Raw genomic sequence first — 16,262 nt, 5'->3', positions numbered from 1 at the left:
ACAATTCTGTACTGACAGTGTTAAACACAAAAAAAATATTCTGTTACATTCAGAGGTTTGGGTGAGGTTTGCAGCATCATGAGAGCCTTGAGCACTTGAGGTGCTGTTTCCAGCTCTGGGGACTCCAACATAAGAAGGATATGGATCTGTTGGACTGAGTCCAGAGGATGCTGTGGAGATGCTCTGAAGGTTCCTTCTGCTCTGGAGCCAGGCTGGGAGAGCTGGGGGTGCTCACCTGGAGAAGAGAAGGATCCAGGGAGAGCTCAGAGCCCCTTCCAGGGTCTAAAGGGGCTCCAGGAGAGCTGGAGAGGGATTTGGGACAAGAAATGGAGGGACAGGACACAGGGAATGGCTTCCCACCACCAGAAGGCAAGGTCAGATGGAATATTGGGAAGCAATTCTTCCCTGTGAGGCCCTGGCACAGGGTGCCCAGAGAAGCTGTGGCTGCCCCTGGATCCCTGGAAGTGTCCAAGGACAGGCTGGATGGGTTTTGGAGCAGCCTGGGATAGTGGAAAGTGTCCCAGCCCATGGCAGAGGGTGGAGGGGGATGGACTTTAGGTCCTTTCCAACCCAAACCATTCTGTGGTTGAATGACTATCAGTCATAAATAAACAAACATCAGGGACTGTGGGAAGGGGAATCATTTTACAAGGAATATAACTTACCTTAGTTAAGGTGTGAAATCCAGCTCCGCTTCCTCCCATAGTTCATGGCTCCACATTGACTTTTCCAGTGACCCAGAAGAACAGAAAAAATGGATGTTACCCACACTTCCAATTGGCACAGGGGCCAACCTTCACCCTGCTTGGAAAGGGAAGCATTGCCTGATAATTTTATTTTTCACTGAGCTCCACGGAGCAGCGTGGCACAGTGACAACAGCAGCCAGCTACTCTATGAGATACAGCCCTGCCCTTCAGAGCCAATTAAATCACTGGAATCCCATGGGGGCAAGTAGGAAATGCTGTGTAGTCACTTTTCCTAAATCCCAGCTTGGAAAAGCACTGAGAAGTCCACCAAACTGGAGGCCTGAGCTGTAAAGGCTTTTCCAAGGGGAGAAACACAGTTCCCTGCACCATTCACCACCTGCCTTGGCTGATGAGGTCACATTGTCCTTGAGGAGCAGGACTGAGGGGATTATCCCATGTTTGGTTTAATGGGAAAGCTGTGAGTACTTCCAGAAAAGGCAGGCAGGATGGAAATCCTGGAGTCACCCTCTCCTGGCCAGCCCCACGCCCCAGGTGGCCCCAGGACCAGGCATCCAATGTCACTGGTTCAGCTGATGGCATTGAAATGGTGTCCCACAAAGGCATTTGGGGGGAAGCAGAGAGAGCAGACAGGTTCCTTTTGATGCACAGTAATAAATGAAAACAGCTGAAGCTCTCAGGAGATTAAAGGGAGCCCGAGGAGAGCTGAATAAACCCTGTCACCGCAGGTAAGATCTAGATAACAGGAACGATGAAGTTTGCTAATGCACACGTCTCAAGACCATACTAATTCTTAAATTTGTCAGGAGCTGTAAAGTGATGTAAATGTAACATTCCTGTCCAACAGACATAAGTTTGGGATTGATATAATTTTATATTTAGTGGGGAATTGGTATCCAGGTTTTGTTATGTAACACTTGAGGAACTGAACATTTTTCAGGGACTCGTAAGGGACTGGAAGTAAAGCACCTGGTCCAACTATGAGAACAAACCACGATCAGTTGTTTAAAGTCCAGTCTGGATGAGGCTCTGAACAGCCTGGTCTAGTGGGAAATTCCTAACCCATGTCAGGGAATAGATCAAGATGGTCTTTAAGGCCTCTTCCTACCCAAAACTTTTCAGTGATTCCATGATTTTATGATCAGTAAGGACTAACACGATTGGAAGTCAATGATAGCACTTACCAGTTAATTGCATTGCTAAAATGAATACTCAGAAATGAAGCCCTCATATAAAAGAGAAGGCATGGAATTGGAAAAGTTCACCAAACGTTCCCCATGCTGTCTTAGAGACAGTTCTTATGGTGGCTGTGAACTGGCTTTTCAGTAGAGAACATTTGGGACCTTCTGCACCTTTCCTAGAGTGCCCGGTGTCACAAAGTGGTGGGTGGGAGCTGGACATGCCCTGGCAATGTGCTCTCACATCCCAGAAACTTCCCATGCCCTGGGCTGAGCCCCAGTGTGGGCAGCAGGGGAGGGAGGGATTCTGCCCTGCTCAGGTGAGACCCCACCTGCAGAGCTGCCTCCAGCCCTGGGATCCAACAGCAGAAGGATTTGGAGCTGCTGGAGAGAGTCCAGAGGAGGCCATGGAGATGTTCTAAGGGCTGGAGCCCCTCTGCTCTGGAGCCAGGCTGGGAGACCCAAGGGTGTTCCCCTGGAGAAGAGAAGGATCCAGGGAGAACTTTTGCAACCTTTTAGTACTTGAAGGGGGCCTGTAAACAGATGGGGACAAAAGGGACAGGAATTGGGGGTTTTAAACTGAAGGAGGGTCTGTTTAGACTAGATACAAGAAACGAGTTTTTACAATGAGGGTGGTCAGCCCCTGGCAGAGGTTGCCCAGGGAAGCTGTGGCTGCCCAAGCCCTGGAAGTGTCCAAGGCCAGGTTGGACAGGACTTGGAGCAGCCTGGGACAGTGGAAGGTGTCCCTGGAGCAGAATGAGCTGTAAGAAATCACCTCGAATCCAAACTATCACCTCCAAACTATTCCATGATTCCACAATTCTATGACAGTGCTGCCAGAAGGAGAAAAGTGGCAGCAAAAGCAGCATCCTGTTGATCCCCTCCAGTACATACACGTTGCATTCAAAGAGGTTTAGAAATTAACCAAGTTAATCAACAGAAGGACTGGCCTAAGTGACTCTTCTAGGTCAAGCCCACACAATAACTACTAAGTTTACCAACACATCCAACTTTTGATCCTACGGAGACATGAACGTCGTGGCAACGGAGGCCGGAGCTTTTTCTGCCTCATGCATGAATAACAAAGCCACCTGCTATATTCCAGCACTGGATGCTTTATTGTTAGTGATGATGCATGAGGCAGAAATAATGCAGTTTGATTTTTAGAGACAATACCAAGTTGAGCTTGTGAGGCTGTCAGCCCACACTCCTTTGACTTGGGAACTGAGCAAACAACATGGAAGTAATTGATGGAAACTAATGACACAATAAGATGTCATTTTTTTCTGACCTACTTTGCTTAAAGTAAATCCCCATTAATTGTAATTATCTGTACTCCATGTACACCAAACACTCAGCTGGATCCATCCCCCAGTTATTTAAATGAGGTAGCTCCAGATTTACACAACTCTGATTCTAGCTTACATACCTCTCTATATTTAGTGTTTGTTCCCCTGATCTGAATAAATGCCTGGAAGATGGAAGACCACACAGCTCAATTAGGGTATTGATCAGGATGAAAAAAGCCTTTAACCAAGCAGCACAAGGAGGTTGTGATCCCATGCCGGGGTGCTGCTGGAGCACCGAACACACCTCCCCTTCCCAGTGCCTCCCTGGAGCTCCTGGAGAACAGCAGGAACACGAAATGCAAGGCACAGACAGATCAGCTCCCAGTGCTGCGAGGGAAAAACCCTGGCTAAACATGTTTTATAAATACTTGCAGATCTCGGGGTCACCCAGAGTTTACCCAGACCTCCGGACACAAGCGCCTCCAGCGTGATGGAAGCGTGGGATGCTGCTGAGTGCCGAGAAAAGCTTTCTCCTCTCAAAAATATGAGTTGAGAGATCTCAACATGGGTGTGATTGACACTCACAACTTCCAAAAAATCCCTAAAAATACAGAGTGTTGGCTAATAAAAGAATCAGGCTCTGAGTAATGACTTCTGGCTCTCTGTGAGGGCCAAGACTACAAAGCAATGGGAGCTCTTGTGGACTGAAGGGGTGAAGCATCACCCCCATATCCTTGGCCAAAGCAACCCCACAGAAGTGGCTGTGGGAAACAGGGAAATCGGGGGTTGTGGGGAGACTGGGACATGGGTACATCTCTGCTGTGTGCCAAGTGAGGGAGCAGGAGCTGGAGAACATCATGGGATAATCAGGAATTAAGATGTAAGTGGTGGAGATATCACTTCTGGCCACCCACGGAGTCATGTAGCCATGACTCATCCCCTGGTGCAGGAAGGAACGTAGTGTACCGTGCATCAAAATGGACAGGATCTTTCCAAGGAGAGATGATCCGGGACGGAAGACCTTTAAAGGGCTTCCATCCCAGCTGTTTATCCCTCCACACTGGCATGCTTTTTCCTTGATAAAATCAGGAAGTTATGTGTTAAATGAGTTTTTTTTTTTTTTTATTTCAGTCTCTGATACTCCTACTGGAAAGATCTTCCGATTTCCAGGCTAAAAATATTCATGGCCAGTTCCTACTCACTTACTTTTCCACTGTTGCCCTTCAGTGTCCCAATGCCTTTCCCTCCGCTTGCATTTATTTTCCAGGATGTATTTATAGGCAGGAAAACCTATTCCTTCTCCAGCCTCATTCCTTAGCTAAACTAAACAAGCCAAATTCTTTCAGTCCACGGGAGAAGAGACAGATTTTCCTGAGCTCTGATCAACACCTAGCTCTTCTTTGCAGCTGGAATTCACCTTTCCTGGGCACAGGTGGCCACAACTGCACCGAGGAGTTCGGGGGCAGTGCCAGCTGGGTATTGTCACTGTGTCATCCCTTGCCCAAGCAGCTGCTTCTCTCACTCCACGTGCCAATGCTGAAATTCTCAACTGCTGCCTTCTCCCACCAGAATGTCTCATCAAACAAGTTTGGGTTGGTTTTGTATCAAAACAGATGACTCGTCTGCCCCCTTATTGGTTCACCTACACTTCTATATAAGTAGTAAGACCAAATAGTTTGTTTACTTCTCTGTTGTTTTGAGTTTTTGGTGGTTTTTTTTTATCTTTTTAATCATATGTAGCAAATCTGCTGCACAGAAAAGTTTGAAGGGATGAGAGATGCTTCCATTTATATCTCCTTGTACTGCAAATCAGAAGTCGAAGCTTAATCTGGGTGCTTCTCACCCAAAAATATGGGTCCCAGAGTCCTTATTTCTTACTGCTGTGAGAATTAACATCCATATTTAGGTTTGAAAGTATCCATCAGGAGAGGGAGTTGATGTTATATATATATATATATATTTATATATGTCTTATGCACATGAAGTAATTTTGGTTGAGAGCTGGTTTTGCTCTTATTTATTTCCATATTCTTCTAATAGCTGAAGCTGGCAGAAAATAAGGGAATATCTTCAACATTCATATTTGAATGCATTATGATGGGAACCTGTGGGGTCCTGTTGTATCTGATCACACTATATAATATTATAAATAATACCAATTTTCTCCCTTTGGAGAACTTTGTGCCAGAGTTTCACTCCAAATGAAATTTGTCCACATCCAGGTGTGCAGCTGGTGCATCCACGTGGATTATGCCCAAAGTTTTGCTTTCTGCTCCCTTTCTTCTGTTTCTCTGCTATAGGAGTATACAACCATTTCAAAACCAGCAGCAGTTTTTTCAGACTTCACAAAACTTTCATCTCTTTTGGCATCACCCAGAAACACCAAATACACCCTTCCCAGATAGCCTGTTTAATATGAGAGTCCTCCCACTTTTTCTTCAAGATTAAATTATTTTTTCCTCCCTGAAAAAGCATTTTATCTGCACTTTATCTGCATTTTTCTACATTCTTGGAGCTGTTTCTTCTTTTTTTCCATGTTGAAATTTAGACTCTGCAAAGCAGCAACTTTTTCAGCCAGTTCTGGAGTCCTGACATTCTCAGCCCTGATATTTTGACACAGTTTAAAGGAAAAAAAAGGGAGAAAGGGTAGAATTCAAACTCCCACAGAAAGAGGCAGAAGCAGCCTCTGGAGAAGGAGCATCTGGAAAGAGTCTTATTGAATGGTGGGGAATAAAAACCACATGGAAAAGAGGAGATACTGTAACCTACAGAGGACAGCACAGGACAGCTCAGAAAAGATGGATATGATGAATGAACAGATGTGTAACATGGAACTGAGGGGAAAGGACCTGGAATTTGGCTTTCTCAGACTGCCAGTGGGTCCTTCGGCGAAACAGCTGCCTGGGGTGCAGCTCAGCTCCAGGCAGATCCCAAAAACAGGGCCAGGAGCTGCTTCCTCAGCCTGCCAGAGGTTTTCCAGCACAAGTACAGGCTGAGAAAAGCTCTGTCCCCCAGATTGGCTATGGGAATGACAAAGAGCAGAAGCAGGGATGGAGAATCCCTGTGTTAGAAGGAGAAGGACAGAAAGATACCAAGGTGGGGGATTTGAGAAGGCAATAAGGTGATGTGAGATCAGGGTGCCAAGGTGTGCTTAGAGAGAGATTATTAAAATTATCAAGATTATCAATAGAGAATGAATCCCAGAAAGTTTTGGGTTGGAAGAGACTTTAAATCTCCTCCAGTGCCACTCACTGCCATGGACAGGTGCACCTTCCACTATCCCTGGTAATTCCAAGTCCCAACCAACCTGGCTTTGAACATTCCCAGGGATGGGGAAGCTGCAGCTCCAGCAGCCTCTGAGTACAGGAGAGGGAACTGTGGGATGGATTGAGAGAGGAGCCCCCCTTCCCCAGCACAACCATGGGAAGAGAGAAGGCAAAAAGAAATCCAAAGGAAGTCCCAGACCTGACAGAGACCTGGGAGCTGCTGGAGGTGGGAAGGTGGAAAGAAGCCCAGCCTGGCTGAGGATGAACTCAGTGGTGATGCTGGGATTTGAGGCTGACAGGGACAGGGCAGATGACACAGGACTGGGGAGCTGATTTGGGAGCAGGATGGGGTCAGCACAAGGGGATACAGCTGAGGCTGGTCCGAGGAATGGTGGTATCAGCACTTGGGCCTTGAGGGAGGAAGCACAGTGGAACTTTCTGAGTGTCCAGAGGAGAGCCAGGAAGAGGGTGAAGGGTCTCAGGGGCCGTATGAAGAGACAATAATGTCACTGGGGTTGTTCAGCTGGAGGAGATGGAGATCAGACCTCACTGGGGGCTGCAGTTCCTCCCGAGGGGCAGCTCCGATCTCTGCTCACAGTGACAGGGGCAGGACCCAGGGAATGGCTGGAGCTGTGTCAGGGGAATTTGGGATGATTATCAGGGAAAGGTTCTTCCCCCAGGGGTGGTTGGGCACTAAACACACACCCAGGGAATGGGCATGGTCCCAAGGCTCCCAGAGCTCCAGGAGCTCCAGCACGGACAATGCTCTCAGGCACAGGATGGGATAGTTGGGGTGTCCCATGCAAGGTCAGGTGTGGGATTTGTGTCCCTTCCAAATCAGAATATTTTATGATTCAGTGTAGGTTTTGTGATTTCAAGATGAAACACCTCTCCTGTGAGGAAAGGCTGAGAGAACTGGGGTTGTTCAACCTGGAGAAGAGAACCCTGGGGAGATCTTAGAGGCCAGGTCTTATGTGGCTGGAGAGGAGGTTCAGATTGGACATTAGGAGGAATTTCTTCACAAAAAGGGTGATTAGAGATTGGAACAGGCTGCCCAGTGAGATTGTGGAGTCACCATCCCTGGAGGTGTTCAAGGAATGACTGAACATGGCACTCAGCTCTCTGCTGTGGTTGACAAGGTGGTGTTTGGTCATAGGTTGGACTCAACGATTTCAGGTGTGTTTTCCAACCGAAATGATTTTGTGATTCTGTGATTCTGTGATCTTAAGTTGTACCAGCGGAGGTTTAGACTAGATATTCGAAAAAAAAATTCTTCATGGAAAGAGTGCTCAGGCAACGGAACTGGCTGCCCAAGGCAACCTGATGGTGGAACCTCTCTCCCTGGAGGTTTCCAAAACATGTGTAGATGTAGAAATTTGGGATACAATTTAGGTGTGATCAAGTCCATGGGCTAACAGTTGGACTCGTTGATGCCAGAGGTCTTTTCCAACCTAATTCTGGGATTCTGTAAGGGAGCTTGAAGAAAGCTGGAGAGGGACGCTGGACAAGGGCATGGAGTGACAGGACAAGGGTGAATGGTTTTAAGTTGAAAGAGGGCAAGGCTAGATGGGATTTTAGGAAGAAATTCCTCCTTGTGGGGATTTTGAGACCTGTGAGGGCAAAGGTTGTCCACAGAATCACTGAATAAGCTGGGTTGGAAGGAACCCACAAGGATCATCCAGTCCAGCTGCCGGTCCTACACAGCAGAATCCCCAACAATCCCACCCTGTCCCTGAGAGCGCTGTCCAGCTGCTCCTTGAGCTCTGTCAGGTTTGCTGCTGTGACCATTCCCTGAGGAGCTGTTCCAGCACCCAGCCACCCTCTGGGATTAGAACCTTTTCCCAGTACCCATCCTAACCTTCTCCTACCACAACTCCAGGCCATTCCCTCACTGCTGTCCCGGCTCAGCACAGAGCAGAGCCCAGCGCCCGCTCCTCCTCTTCCCCTCACGAGGAAGTTGCAGATCGCGGTGAGATCCCCCCTCAGCCTCCCCTTCTCCCTCCAGGCCTCATCCCTGCGAGCTCCCCGGGCCGGGTCGGACGGTGCACGGAGCATCCCGCCGCCGCGGCCGCTGTCCGTACCCGCGGCACGGGGCGGGGAAGGCGCCGCTCCCTGCCGTCCGCGCCGGCCCCGCCGCGCTCCCGCCGCCGGTCGCTGTCGCCGCCAGGCGGCCCCGGCCCGTCCCGCACGCCGCGGAAGCGCCGCCCCCGGAAGCGGCGGGCGGGGGGAGCGGGCACCGGGGGGCAGAGCGAGCGAGCGCCCGGCGAACGGGCCGGGGACGCGGCGGCGGCGGCAGCAAGATGGCGGCCAAGTCGGATGGCGGCGGCGGCGGCGGCGGCGGCGGCGGCAGCGGCTTCGCCCAGCTGCACAACCTGGACGAGGCGGCGGCGGCCACGGGCGGCGGCGTCGGGGCAGCGGCGGCCGAGGTGGCGGAGGAGCCGGGCGCAAGCAGCTCCTTGCACATCTGCCACTGCTGCAACACGTCGTCTTGCTACTGGGGCTGCCGGAGCGCCTGCCTGCGGAACCTCTTCGGGCGGGCCGCCGCCACCGCCGCCGCCGAGCCGCTGGCCCCGCGCCCCCCCGCCGCCGCCGCCGAAGGGCCGCCGGAGGGCGGCGAGGCGGCCGAGCGGCCGTGGCTGGACTGCCTGTGGATCGTGCTGGCGCTGCTGGTGCTGCTGGGGGATGTGGGCACGGACCTGTGGCTGGCGCTGCACCACTACGGCCGGCGGGACTACGTGTGGTGCGGCCTCACCCTGGCCTTCGTGCTGCTGCCCTCGGTGCTGGTGCAGATCCTGAGCTTCCGCTGGTTCGTGCAGGACTACACGGGCGGCGGGCTGGGCGCCGTGCAGGGGCTCAGCAGCCGCGGGCCGCCCATGATGGGGGGGACCGCGGGCCGGCGTGGGGGACCCGCCGGCGGGGTAGGAGGAGCCGGCGGCACCGCCACCCCCGGGGCGCAGCGCCTCTGCAGGATCTCCGTCTGGGTCTGGCAGTCCGTCATCCACCTGCTGCAGATGGGGCAGGTCTGGAGGTAAGGGGCGGCCGGGGAGTCCGCCGTGCCCCCGGCGGGGCGGGCGGCGCGCTGGGTCGGGGACCGCGGCCGCGGAGGGGCGGGAGCGGGGGCTGCGAGCGCCCGGTGCGAGGGGGATGCGGGGCACTGGCACATCCTGGCTGGAGGTGGACGGGGACAGTGTCACCTCCTGGTTTGAGATGGACGGGGACAGTGTCACCTCGCGGTCCAAGGTGGACGTGGGTCAGTGTCCCCTGTGGTCCAAGGTGGGTCAGTGTGCGCTGGCCGAGGTAGCTGTCAGCACCTGGTTTGATGCGGATGTGGGTGACTGTCAGCTCGTGGTCCAGGATGGGCATGGGTCGGTATCACCCTCCTGTTTAAAATGGGTCACTTGTCCCCTGGATGAGGTGGGGAGCTCTCAGCTCGTGTTCCAAGGTGGACGTGGGTCAGTGTCACCTTGTGGTCCAAGGTGGACGTGGGTCAGTGTCCACCTCCTGGTTTGAGGTGGATCACTGTCATCTCTTGGTTTAAGGTGGGTCAGTGTCCCCTGCACAAGGTGGGGCAGATGGGGGTCAGTATCACCTCAGTGTGCTGAGGTGGGTCACTGTCCCCTAGCTGAGGTGGACCAGATGGCCATTGCTGTTACCTCATGGTTTGAGGCAGATGTGGGGCAGTGTCATCTCATGGCTTGAGGTGGATCACTGTTCCCTGGCTGAGATGGGACCAATGGGGGTCAGTGTCACCTCATGATCTGAGGTGGACGTGGGTCACTGTCCCTGCTTGAGGTGGGGCAGATGGGGGTTGTTGTCAGCTTGTGGTCTGAGATGGATGTGGCTCAGTGTGGTGATGGTCAGTGTGATGCTCCCCACGTGGAGATGGAGATTTGGGGGTTACTCCAACTTTGAATGAGGAGAGACCCAAAGGGAGGAGCGATTCCCACAAAATGAGCCTGGGGGGCTGAGGTGGGGGACGTGGGGGTCATTGTCACCTTATGGTCTGAGGTGGACCCTTGCCAGTGCTCCCCACGGGTGTCAAGGTCCCCGTTGTGCTGAGAGGACATTTGAGGGGAAAAGAAGTTCCCCCAAAATGTGTCTGTGGGGCTGAGGTGGGAGGAGTGGGGTTGGTTGGCACAAGCAGGACATGAGATGGTATCCCCCACGTGGAGATTCGGGGTGACCTCTTCTTCACTGAGAAGAGCCCCAAGGGAGAAAAGATGCCCCCCCAAACGAGCATGTGGGGCTGTGGAGAGGGGAATAGGACTGCTGTCACCTCACATCTTGGAGGGGACACAGTTCTGTGCCCACCATGGTGTGGGATGGAAGGGATTCTAGCTCCGTGGGAATGAAATGGTGCTCCATAGACATGGGGCAGGATGGGGAAGGGGGGTCTTGAGAGCTGCTCTTCCCTTCAGGACAAGCTGGGGGTCACCCTGGCAGTGGCAGCGCTGCAGAGGGAGGTCCTGTGGCCCTGGGGGGGACTCACCCCACCACCCTCCTCCTGGAGCCAGGGGGCAGCCAGGGAAAGACCCCATGGAATGCAGGGGCTGCTCCAGAGGGGGTCTGCGGGGAGATGGACTGTGGCTGCCAAGCACTGGGGCGTGCTGGTTCCAGAGGGTTGATGTCCTCCTGGCACAGATCCCGCAGGGATGAGGGGTGAGGGTCTCATCTATCCCCCAGAGCCTTTCCCCAGCTAGTGGAGCGGGAGCTGCTGGCTCGCCGACTCCCCCTGAACCGAAGGAGCGGGTGCTGGGAGTGGAAAAACGCAGCGTGATGCCTCGGCTGTGGCTTTGGAGAAAGGAGAAAGCTCCTCGGTGGGGACGGCGGTGGTGGGGCTGCTGGTGTGAGCCTGAAGGTCAGGGATAAGGGACTGTTCCCTGCTAGAGGGAGAGGTCCTGGGGTGGAGGAGACACCGGCCAGAGGACGGGTCTGTGAAGCGACCTCGGGCTCGGCAGGAATTAAAAATCATCCTCCAGTGCGAGCTGGAAATTACGTTATCCTTCCCAAAAAGAGAGGTGGGAGGAGGCAGGGAGGGATTCTCCAGGATGAAAGCCTGTGGATGCAAACACTGCCACAGAGATGTCGGGCTCTCGGAAAGAGGTGGTGTAAGGACAGCTGTAAAAACCCGGCTTGGCCCAGCATCCTCTGAGCTGGGGCGCGGGTTGGTAATGTGGAAGAGGTGTGAGATTTGGGATGGGGGCATAGGAACACCGCTGGGTTGTGTCACGGGGTGGTGGCTGCACCCTCTCCACCCCATGGATGGGTCAGGCTGTAGGGAAGAGGCTCTAGACGGGGCTCACTTGGCGTTCGTGGCTTTTAAAATAATCCTTAGGGATCAAAGATTTTTATTTTCCCAATTTTTTTTGAAGAAGCCGCGGGGGTGGAGGGGAGGGGATCTGCGTGGGAAGGGTGCGTGAGATGTGTACGTAGGAAATAAGCCCAAGCAATCATGCAGTGCAACAGCAAATACATACTTCTGCATCTTCAATGTCATTTGTGCAACGTTCAAAGCACATTTGTTCTCAACTTCTGCTTGGGGGTTTATTCTATTTTTATGGGTTTTTTACAGGCGGGATTTGGGCTGGGGGGTGGCGGGAGGGGGATGTCTGCGGGTGGTGCGTGTGAGGATGATGAATTGGTCCGCGACCCTTTCTGCTGCTTTCCCTGAAACTCCCAAGTGCTGATCCCATCAGCAAAAGCGGTTCTCAATGCAGATGCTCCTCTGGCAAGTTGGGTTTTTCCTTTCTTGGAGTCAGGCAGAAGAAATGATTGTGTTTCAGCTGTGCACAAACACCCCATGCCATGGCACGCTCGAGTGAGCATGTGGGGAGGGGAATGCTGAAGGGATGCAGACAGGGACAGAGGGGGTGCATGTGGGGGGCTGATTTTTTGGGAAATAGGAAGAAACAAAGCTCAAGTTGCCCAGACTTTTCACTGCTCTGCTAATGCAGAGGAAAACATTTGCTTCTGAGATTGTGCAGGGCTGGGAATGCCAAAGGGGACTGACAAGGAGTGCTGCAGCCCGGATCACGTTAGGTGAAATCAGGGAGCTTTCTCCCCTGTTGATCTCTAATCCCACCAACACCCAGCTCCCGCTCTTTAAGGCACGCTGGACAGCGTGGAGCCAACTCCCAATATCTGACCAGAGCCAGAATTAACTTCCTGGGATCTGTGGAGCAGCCTCCACAAGGGTGTCTTTTTGCATTCCCACTACAGCAATTGCCAACGCCATTAAAATTAATCTCAGATGCGGTGATGGGACTAATACTGGAACACACTGGTTTGGCCGCCTTTGCTTGCAGCGCAATCGCTGCGTGCTGGGGAGAAGTTTAGACGTGGGGATGGAGGAGGAAAAGCTAGGACAGCGTAAGTTCAGTGCGTAATGCTCCGAGCCCGGTTTCCTGAGGGATCACAGATCCGCGCTGCCGCTGCATGGAGCGTAATCGGGATCGTACCTTACGTAGGGGATGTCGTGGGTGTTGCTCAGCAGCTGGAGGAGAAATCGTGGAGAATTGGAGGGGGGCAGGTTGGAGTAGTACAGGAATTCTCATCCTGAATACGTTAGGTAAATCTGTGTTTGGATTTTCAGGGATGACACAATTCCTGTGGTGGCTTCTTCTCGTAAATACTGGGAAGGCTCGCCTATAAGACAGTGAATAAATAGCATTTTATGGCAGAAATATAAATATACATCGGGATCTTATTTTAGCAAGGCTGTCTCTTCATTTTGTCAGGACTGTGGGAGAAGGAGCTTGTTTTGGAGCAGTCTGGATGGGGGCTTTGTCTGTTTGTGTTGTATTCAGAGGGTGGATCGTGACTAGGCAGGAGGGCTGAGGGGGCAGTGCGAGTGCTGAGGGGGGGCTTTGTGATATTCCTGGGGTTTTTCTGGTTTTTTTTTTTTAGTTCAGCTGGGATCTGAAGGATGTGTTAATACTGTCTGTCTATAGTGGCTGTTGGAAAAATAGTAAAAACATACGTTTGTTTATAGATATATATTTTTTGAATTCTTGCTGGAAATAGTCTGTTCTCCAACAGATGCCAGTACTCTGATCTGCAATGCCATTCCCACCAATAAAGCTCAGCTCCTGGGGTTTTTACCTTCATAAACCTACACTATTCACCTTTCCTCTCAAATCTTAGATTGTCTTGAGGACTTGGACAGTTCATCCAGACTATCCAAAAAGTGAAGGATGCCAGTTGGGGCACATTATGCTCATTATAGAGGTGCTGCAGTGCAAGCTGCCAAGGGCTGTTCCTTGAGGAGGGATGCTGTGGTTTTGCTGGAAACATGATGAAGACAGGGCTGTTGCTTTTGCTGGAGTTGCTCAGCCGTGTAAATTCGGGAGAAGTAGAAGTTTTGGTATCTCGAGTAGTTGCACAGGTTATGTGAATGACAGGAGTGAACTTCCCTGTGTGATGTACCTTTCCTTAACCTCTGCTGGAAGTGGGTTACTGGGTCATGGATGCTGCCCTGGAGTAGGGGCTTTAGAGTGGAAAGTCCGATCCCTTGCATTGTGCCGTGCTATTAAAGCAAACATTATTGGATTCCATTGGATTAACGGGATGTGGAGCTGAGCTAAAATGAATGCTGACCAGCTGGAAATCTCTGTTAAACTATCAGTGATGGTGAGTTTTGGGATATGAATTTGCTTTGTTTGTGTGGTTTGTTATTAAAACAGATTTGAATACAGATCTAGGAGAATAACATTCTGTACAAGAAACCCCAGCAAACCACAATAACCCTTGTCACTGTTGTGACATTAAAATTTGTCTTGTGTATGTACATGGTGAGAAATCCCTAACATTTAGGCGGAGAGTTGGCATCGTTTTTATTAGTGGAAAGACCAAATCTGTGAGCTGTTCGTCTTCAGAGGTGGAAGGATGAATCAATGGGCTGAAATGGAATATGTGGCATTTAATGACTTTGTGTTGAGTGGGTTCAGGCTCTCCTAAAATACTTTGTCTGGGATGAACTTTGTGAGTTGGAGACACATTATTTCGGGTAGTTTAGAAATACAGGCAGCTACAACTCTGAAGTTCTCTGCCCAAATCCCTCAAAGTGGGAGCCATCTGCTTGTCAAACAGCAGATGAACCAGAAGCTGCTGACCTAATGCTGCCTTCTTGTCTTGGTTTGGAATGTTCAGCTCTGTAGAGCTTTTCTGTAAATTTACTGCCTTCCCTGGCACGTTGGAATATTTTTTTCAGCTTTTTCTGGTTAGCTTGTCTGGCAGCTGAGTTTTTCCTTTTAGCCAAGTTTGAACAGCTTGCTTTTATAGTATGGAGTTTTGTCAGCTTTTGACAAGTTGGCAGAGGGAAGACATTCTGGGATAGATGATAAATATGTTCTCCCTACAAAATCAGGTCTGGGGTATAACTTTTTATATTTTTTTCCAGTGAGGTTGTTCTCCTTTGCAAAAAACTTACCCATTCCACCCCCATTTCTGCAGGATCTTCATAAGGAAGTGCTGGGCTGTGGGTGTAGAGGTCCAACAACATCTACAGAGCATGTAGGTTGCAAGAGAGTGGAAATAATAATAGTAGTAGTAATAATAATAATAATAATAATAGTAATAATAATAATAGTAACAATGGGAAGAGGGCTTTATCCCTTGAGTGGGGTCTCCATGGGTGGTGGGTGGTGGTGCTGCTCTGTGTCTTGTTGAGTGGTTCCCACTAGAGGGGGTCCAACCACAGATGTTGGAGCGGATCTGCTGGGCCAGCCTTGGGAGGGCAGAGATTTCTCCAGATCTTTCCCTGGGAGAAGTAATATCCTGCCCCGACCTGCTGGGAACTCCCCTTTCCATTTGACCCAGTGTTTCTGTAGAGACAGCATGGCTTGGGGAGGTGAGGAGTGGGATTTGGAGGAGAAACTGGAGTTTGGTTTGCTCTTGGAAGCTGTTGAGGAAGAGCTACGTGGTGCCCTGTGGCTGGGCAGTGACAGCAGCTCATCACCCCCCCTGCCCTGGTTTTTGGGGAGTAGGAAAGGGAAGCAGAACTTCTTGGGTGACCTGACTTAGTTCTTACTGGAACCAGCAAAAAATTTCCATGGCTTTCAAGGTGAAGACACCATTGCAAGTTATTTTGGGTACAGCATCTCCAGGAGTCCAAAAACTGGAAGGGAACCCAACTGCTTTGAAATTAGGTTGCAGGCTGCTTTCCTAAATGCTCCCATCCATGTGATCCTTGACCACAGCATCCCTTTTCAGCTGTTCAAGCTGAACTCCAGGAAAAAAACCAGCTGTTTGTTTTTTTCCCACTCTCCCTATGGTTTTATCTCCAATGCCAGTGGCAGCCTGACAGTGCCTTTCCTGGTGGAGGGGAGGCAGGGTGCCAAGGGAAGGAGGAAAGATGGCTCACGATTTTTTGTGCGTTAAAATTCCAGGCTCTGTATTTTCCACCTTTCCAGACACTTCCATTTTGCTTTCAGCTGCACTGAGCCAGCTTTATTCCTTGCAGTGGTTCTCCTCTCTGAACAAATGTAGGTTATTCAGGGAGCATTTCTTTTAATGAAAAGGATGGAGGAAGAGCTGATGGTGATAAAGTATCTCTTTGGAGGAGAGCTGCTTGCTCTGCCTTGAGACTGCAAGGAGCAGAAATGGGACGTCAAACATGTAATTTTCCTTAGGGAACGAAGGTGAGCCTGTGGAGAAGTCTGGATCCCTCACACAACTTCACTCTGTGCTCATTTTGCTTTATTTCCCTTGAATCCTGACTTGATTTTTAGCACCTGACTGTAGTGAAAATCAGCAGTAGTACAAGGCAGTGTTTTAACACCTGGAAGCTTTTAGGAAGGAGGAATTGTGAGTCAGAGTAAGGTTTT

General features: G+C 51.1%; 1 protein-coding gene across 1 annotated transcript in view; it reads left to right on the top strand.

Moving 5' to 3' along the window:
* The first annotated feature begins 8,667 nt into the window (after nt 1-8,667).
* Nucleotides 8,668-16,262, top strand: part of XKR6 (XK related 6) — a 165,695-nt gene continuing 158,100 nt past the window's right edge. The window contains exon 1 of the mRNA XM_058836367.1: nt 8,668-9,466. Within this exon, the coding sequence (XP_058692350.1) occupies nt 8,739-9,466 (728 nt within the window). The 5' untranslated portion in view covers nt 8,668-8,738. The remainder of the gene's footprint in view (nt 9,467-16,262) is intronic.

Source organism: Poecile atricapillus, chromosome 3 (assembly GCF_030490865.1).
Source record: "Poecile atricapillus isolate bPoeAtr1 chromosome 3, bPoeAtr1.hap1, whole genome shotgun sequence".
Classification (NCBI taxonomy): domain Eukaryota; kingdom Metazoa; phylum Chordata; class Aves; order Passeriformes; family Paridae; genus Poecile; species Poecile atricapillus.
Note: the sequence above shows the minus strand (reverse complement) of the source record. Positions and strands in the feature narration are given on the sequence as shown.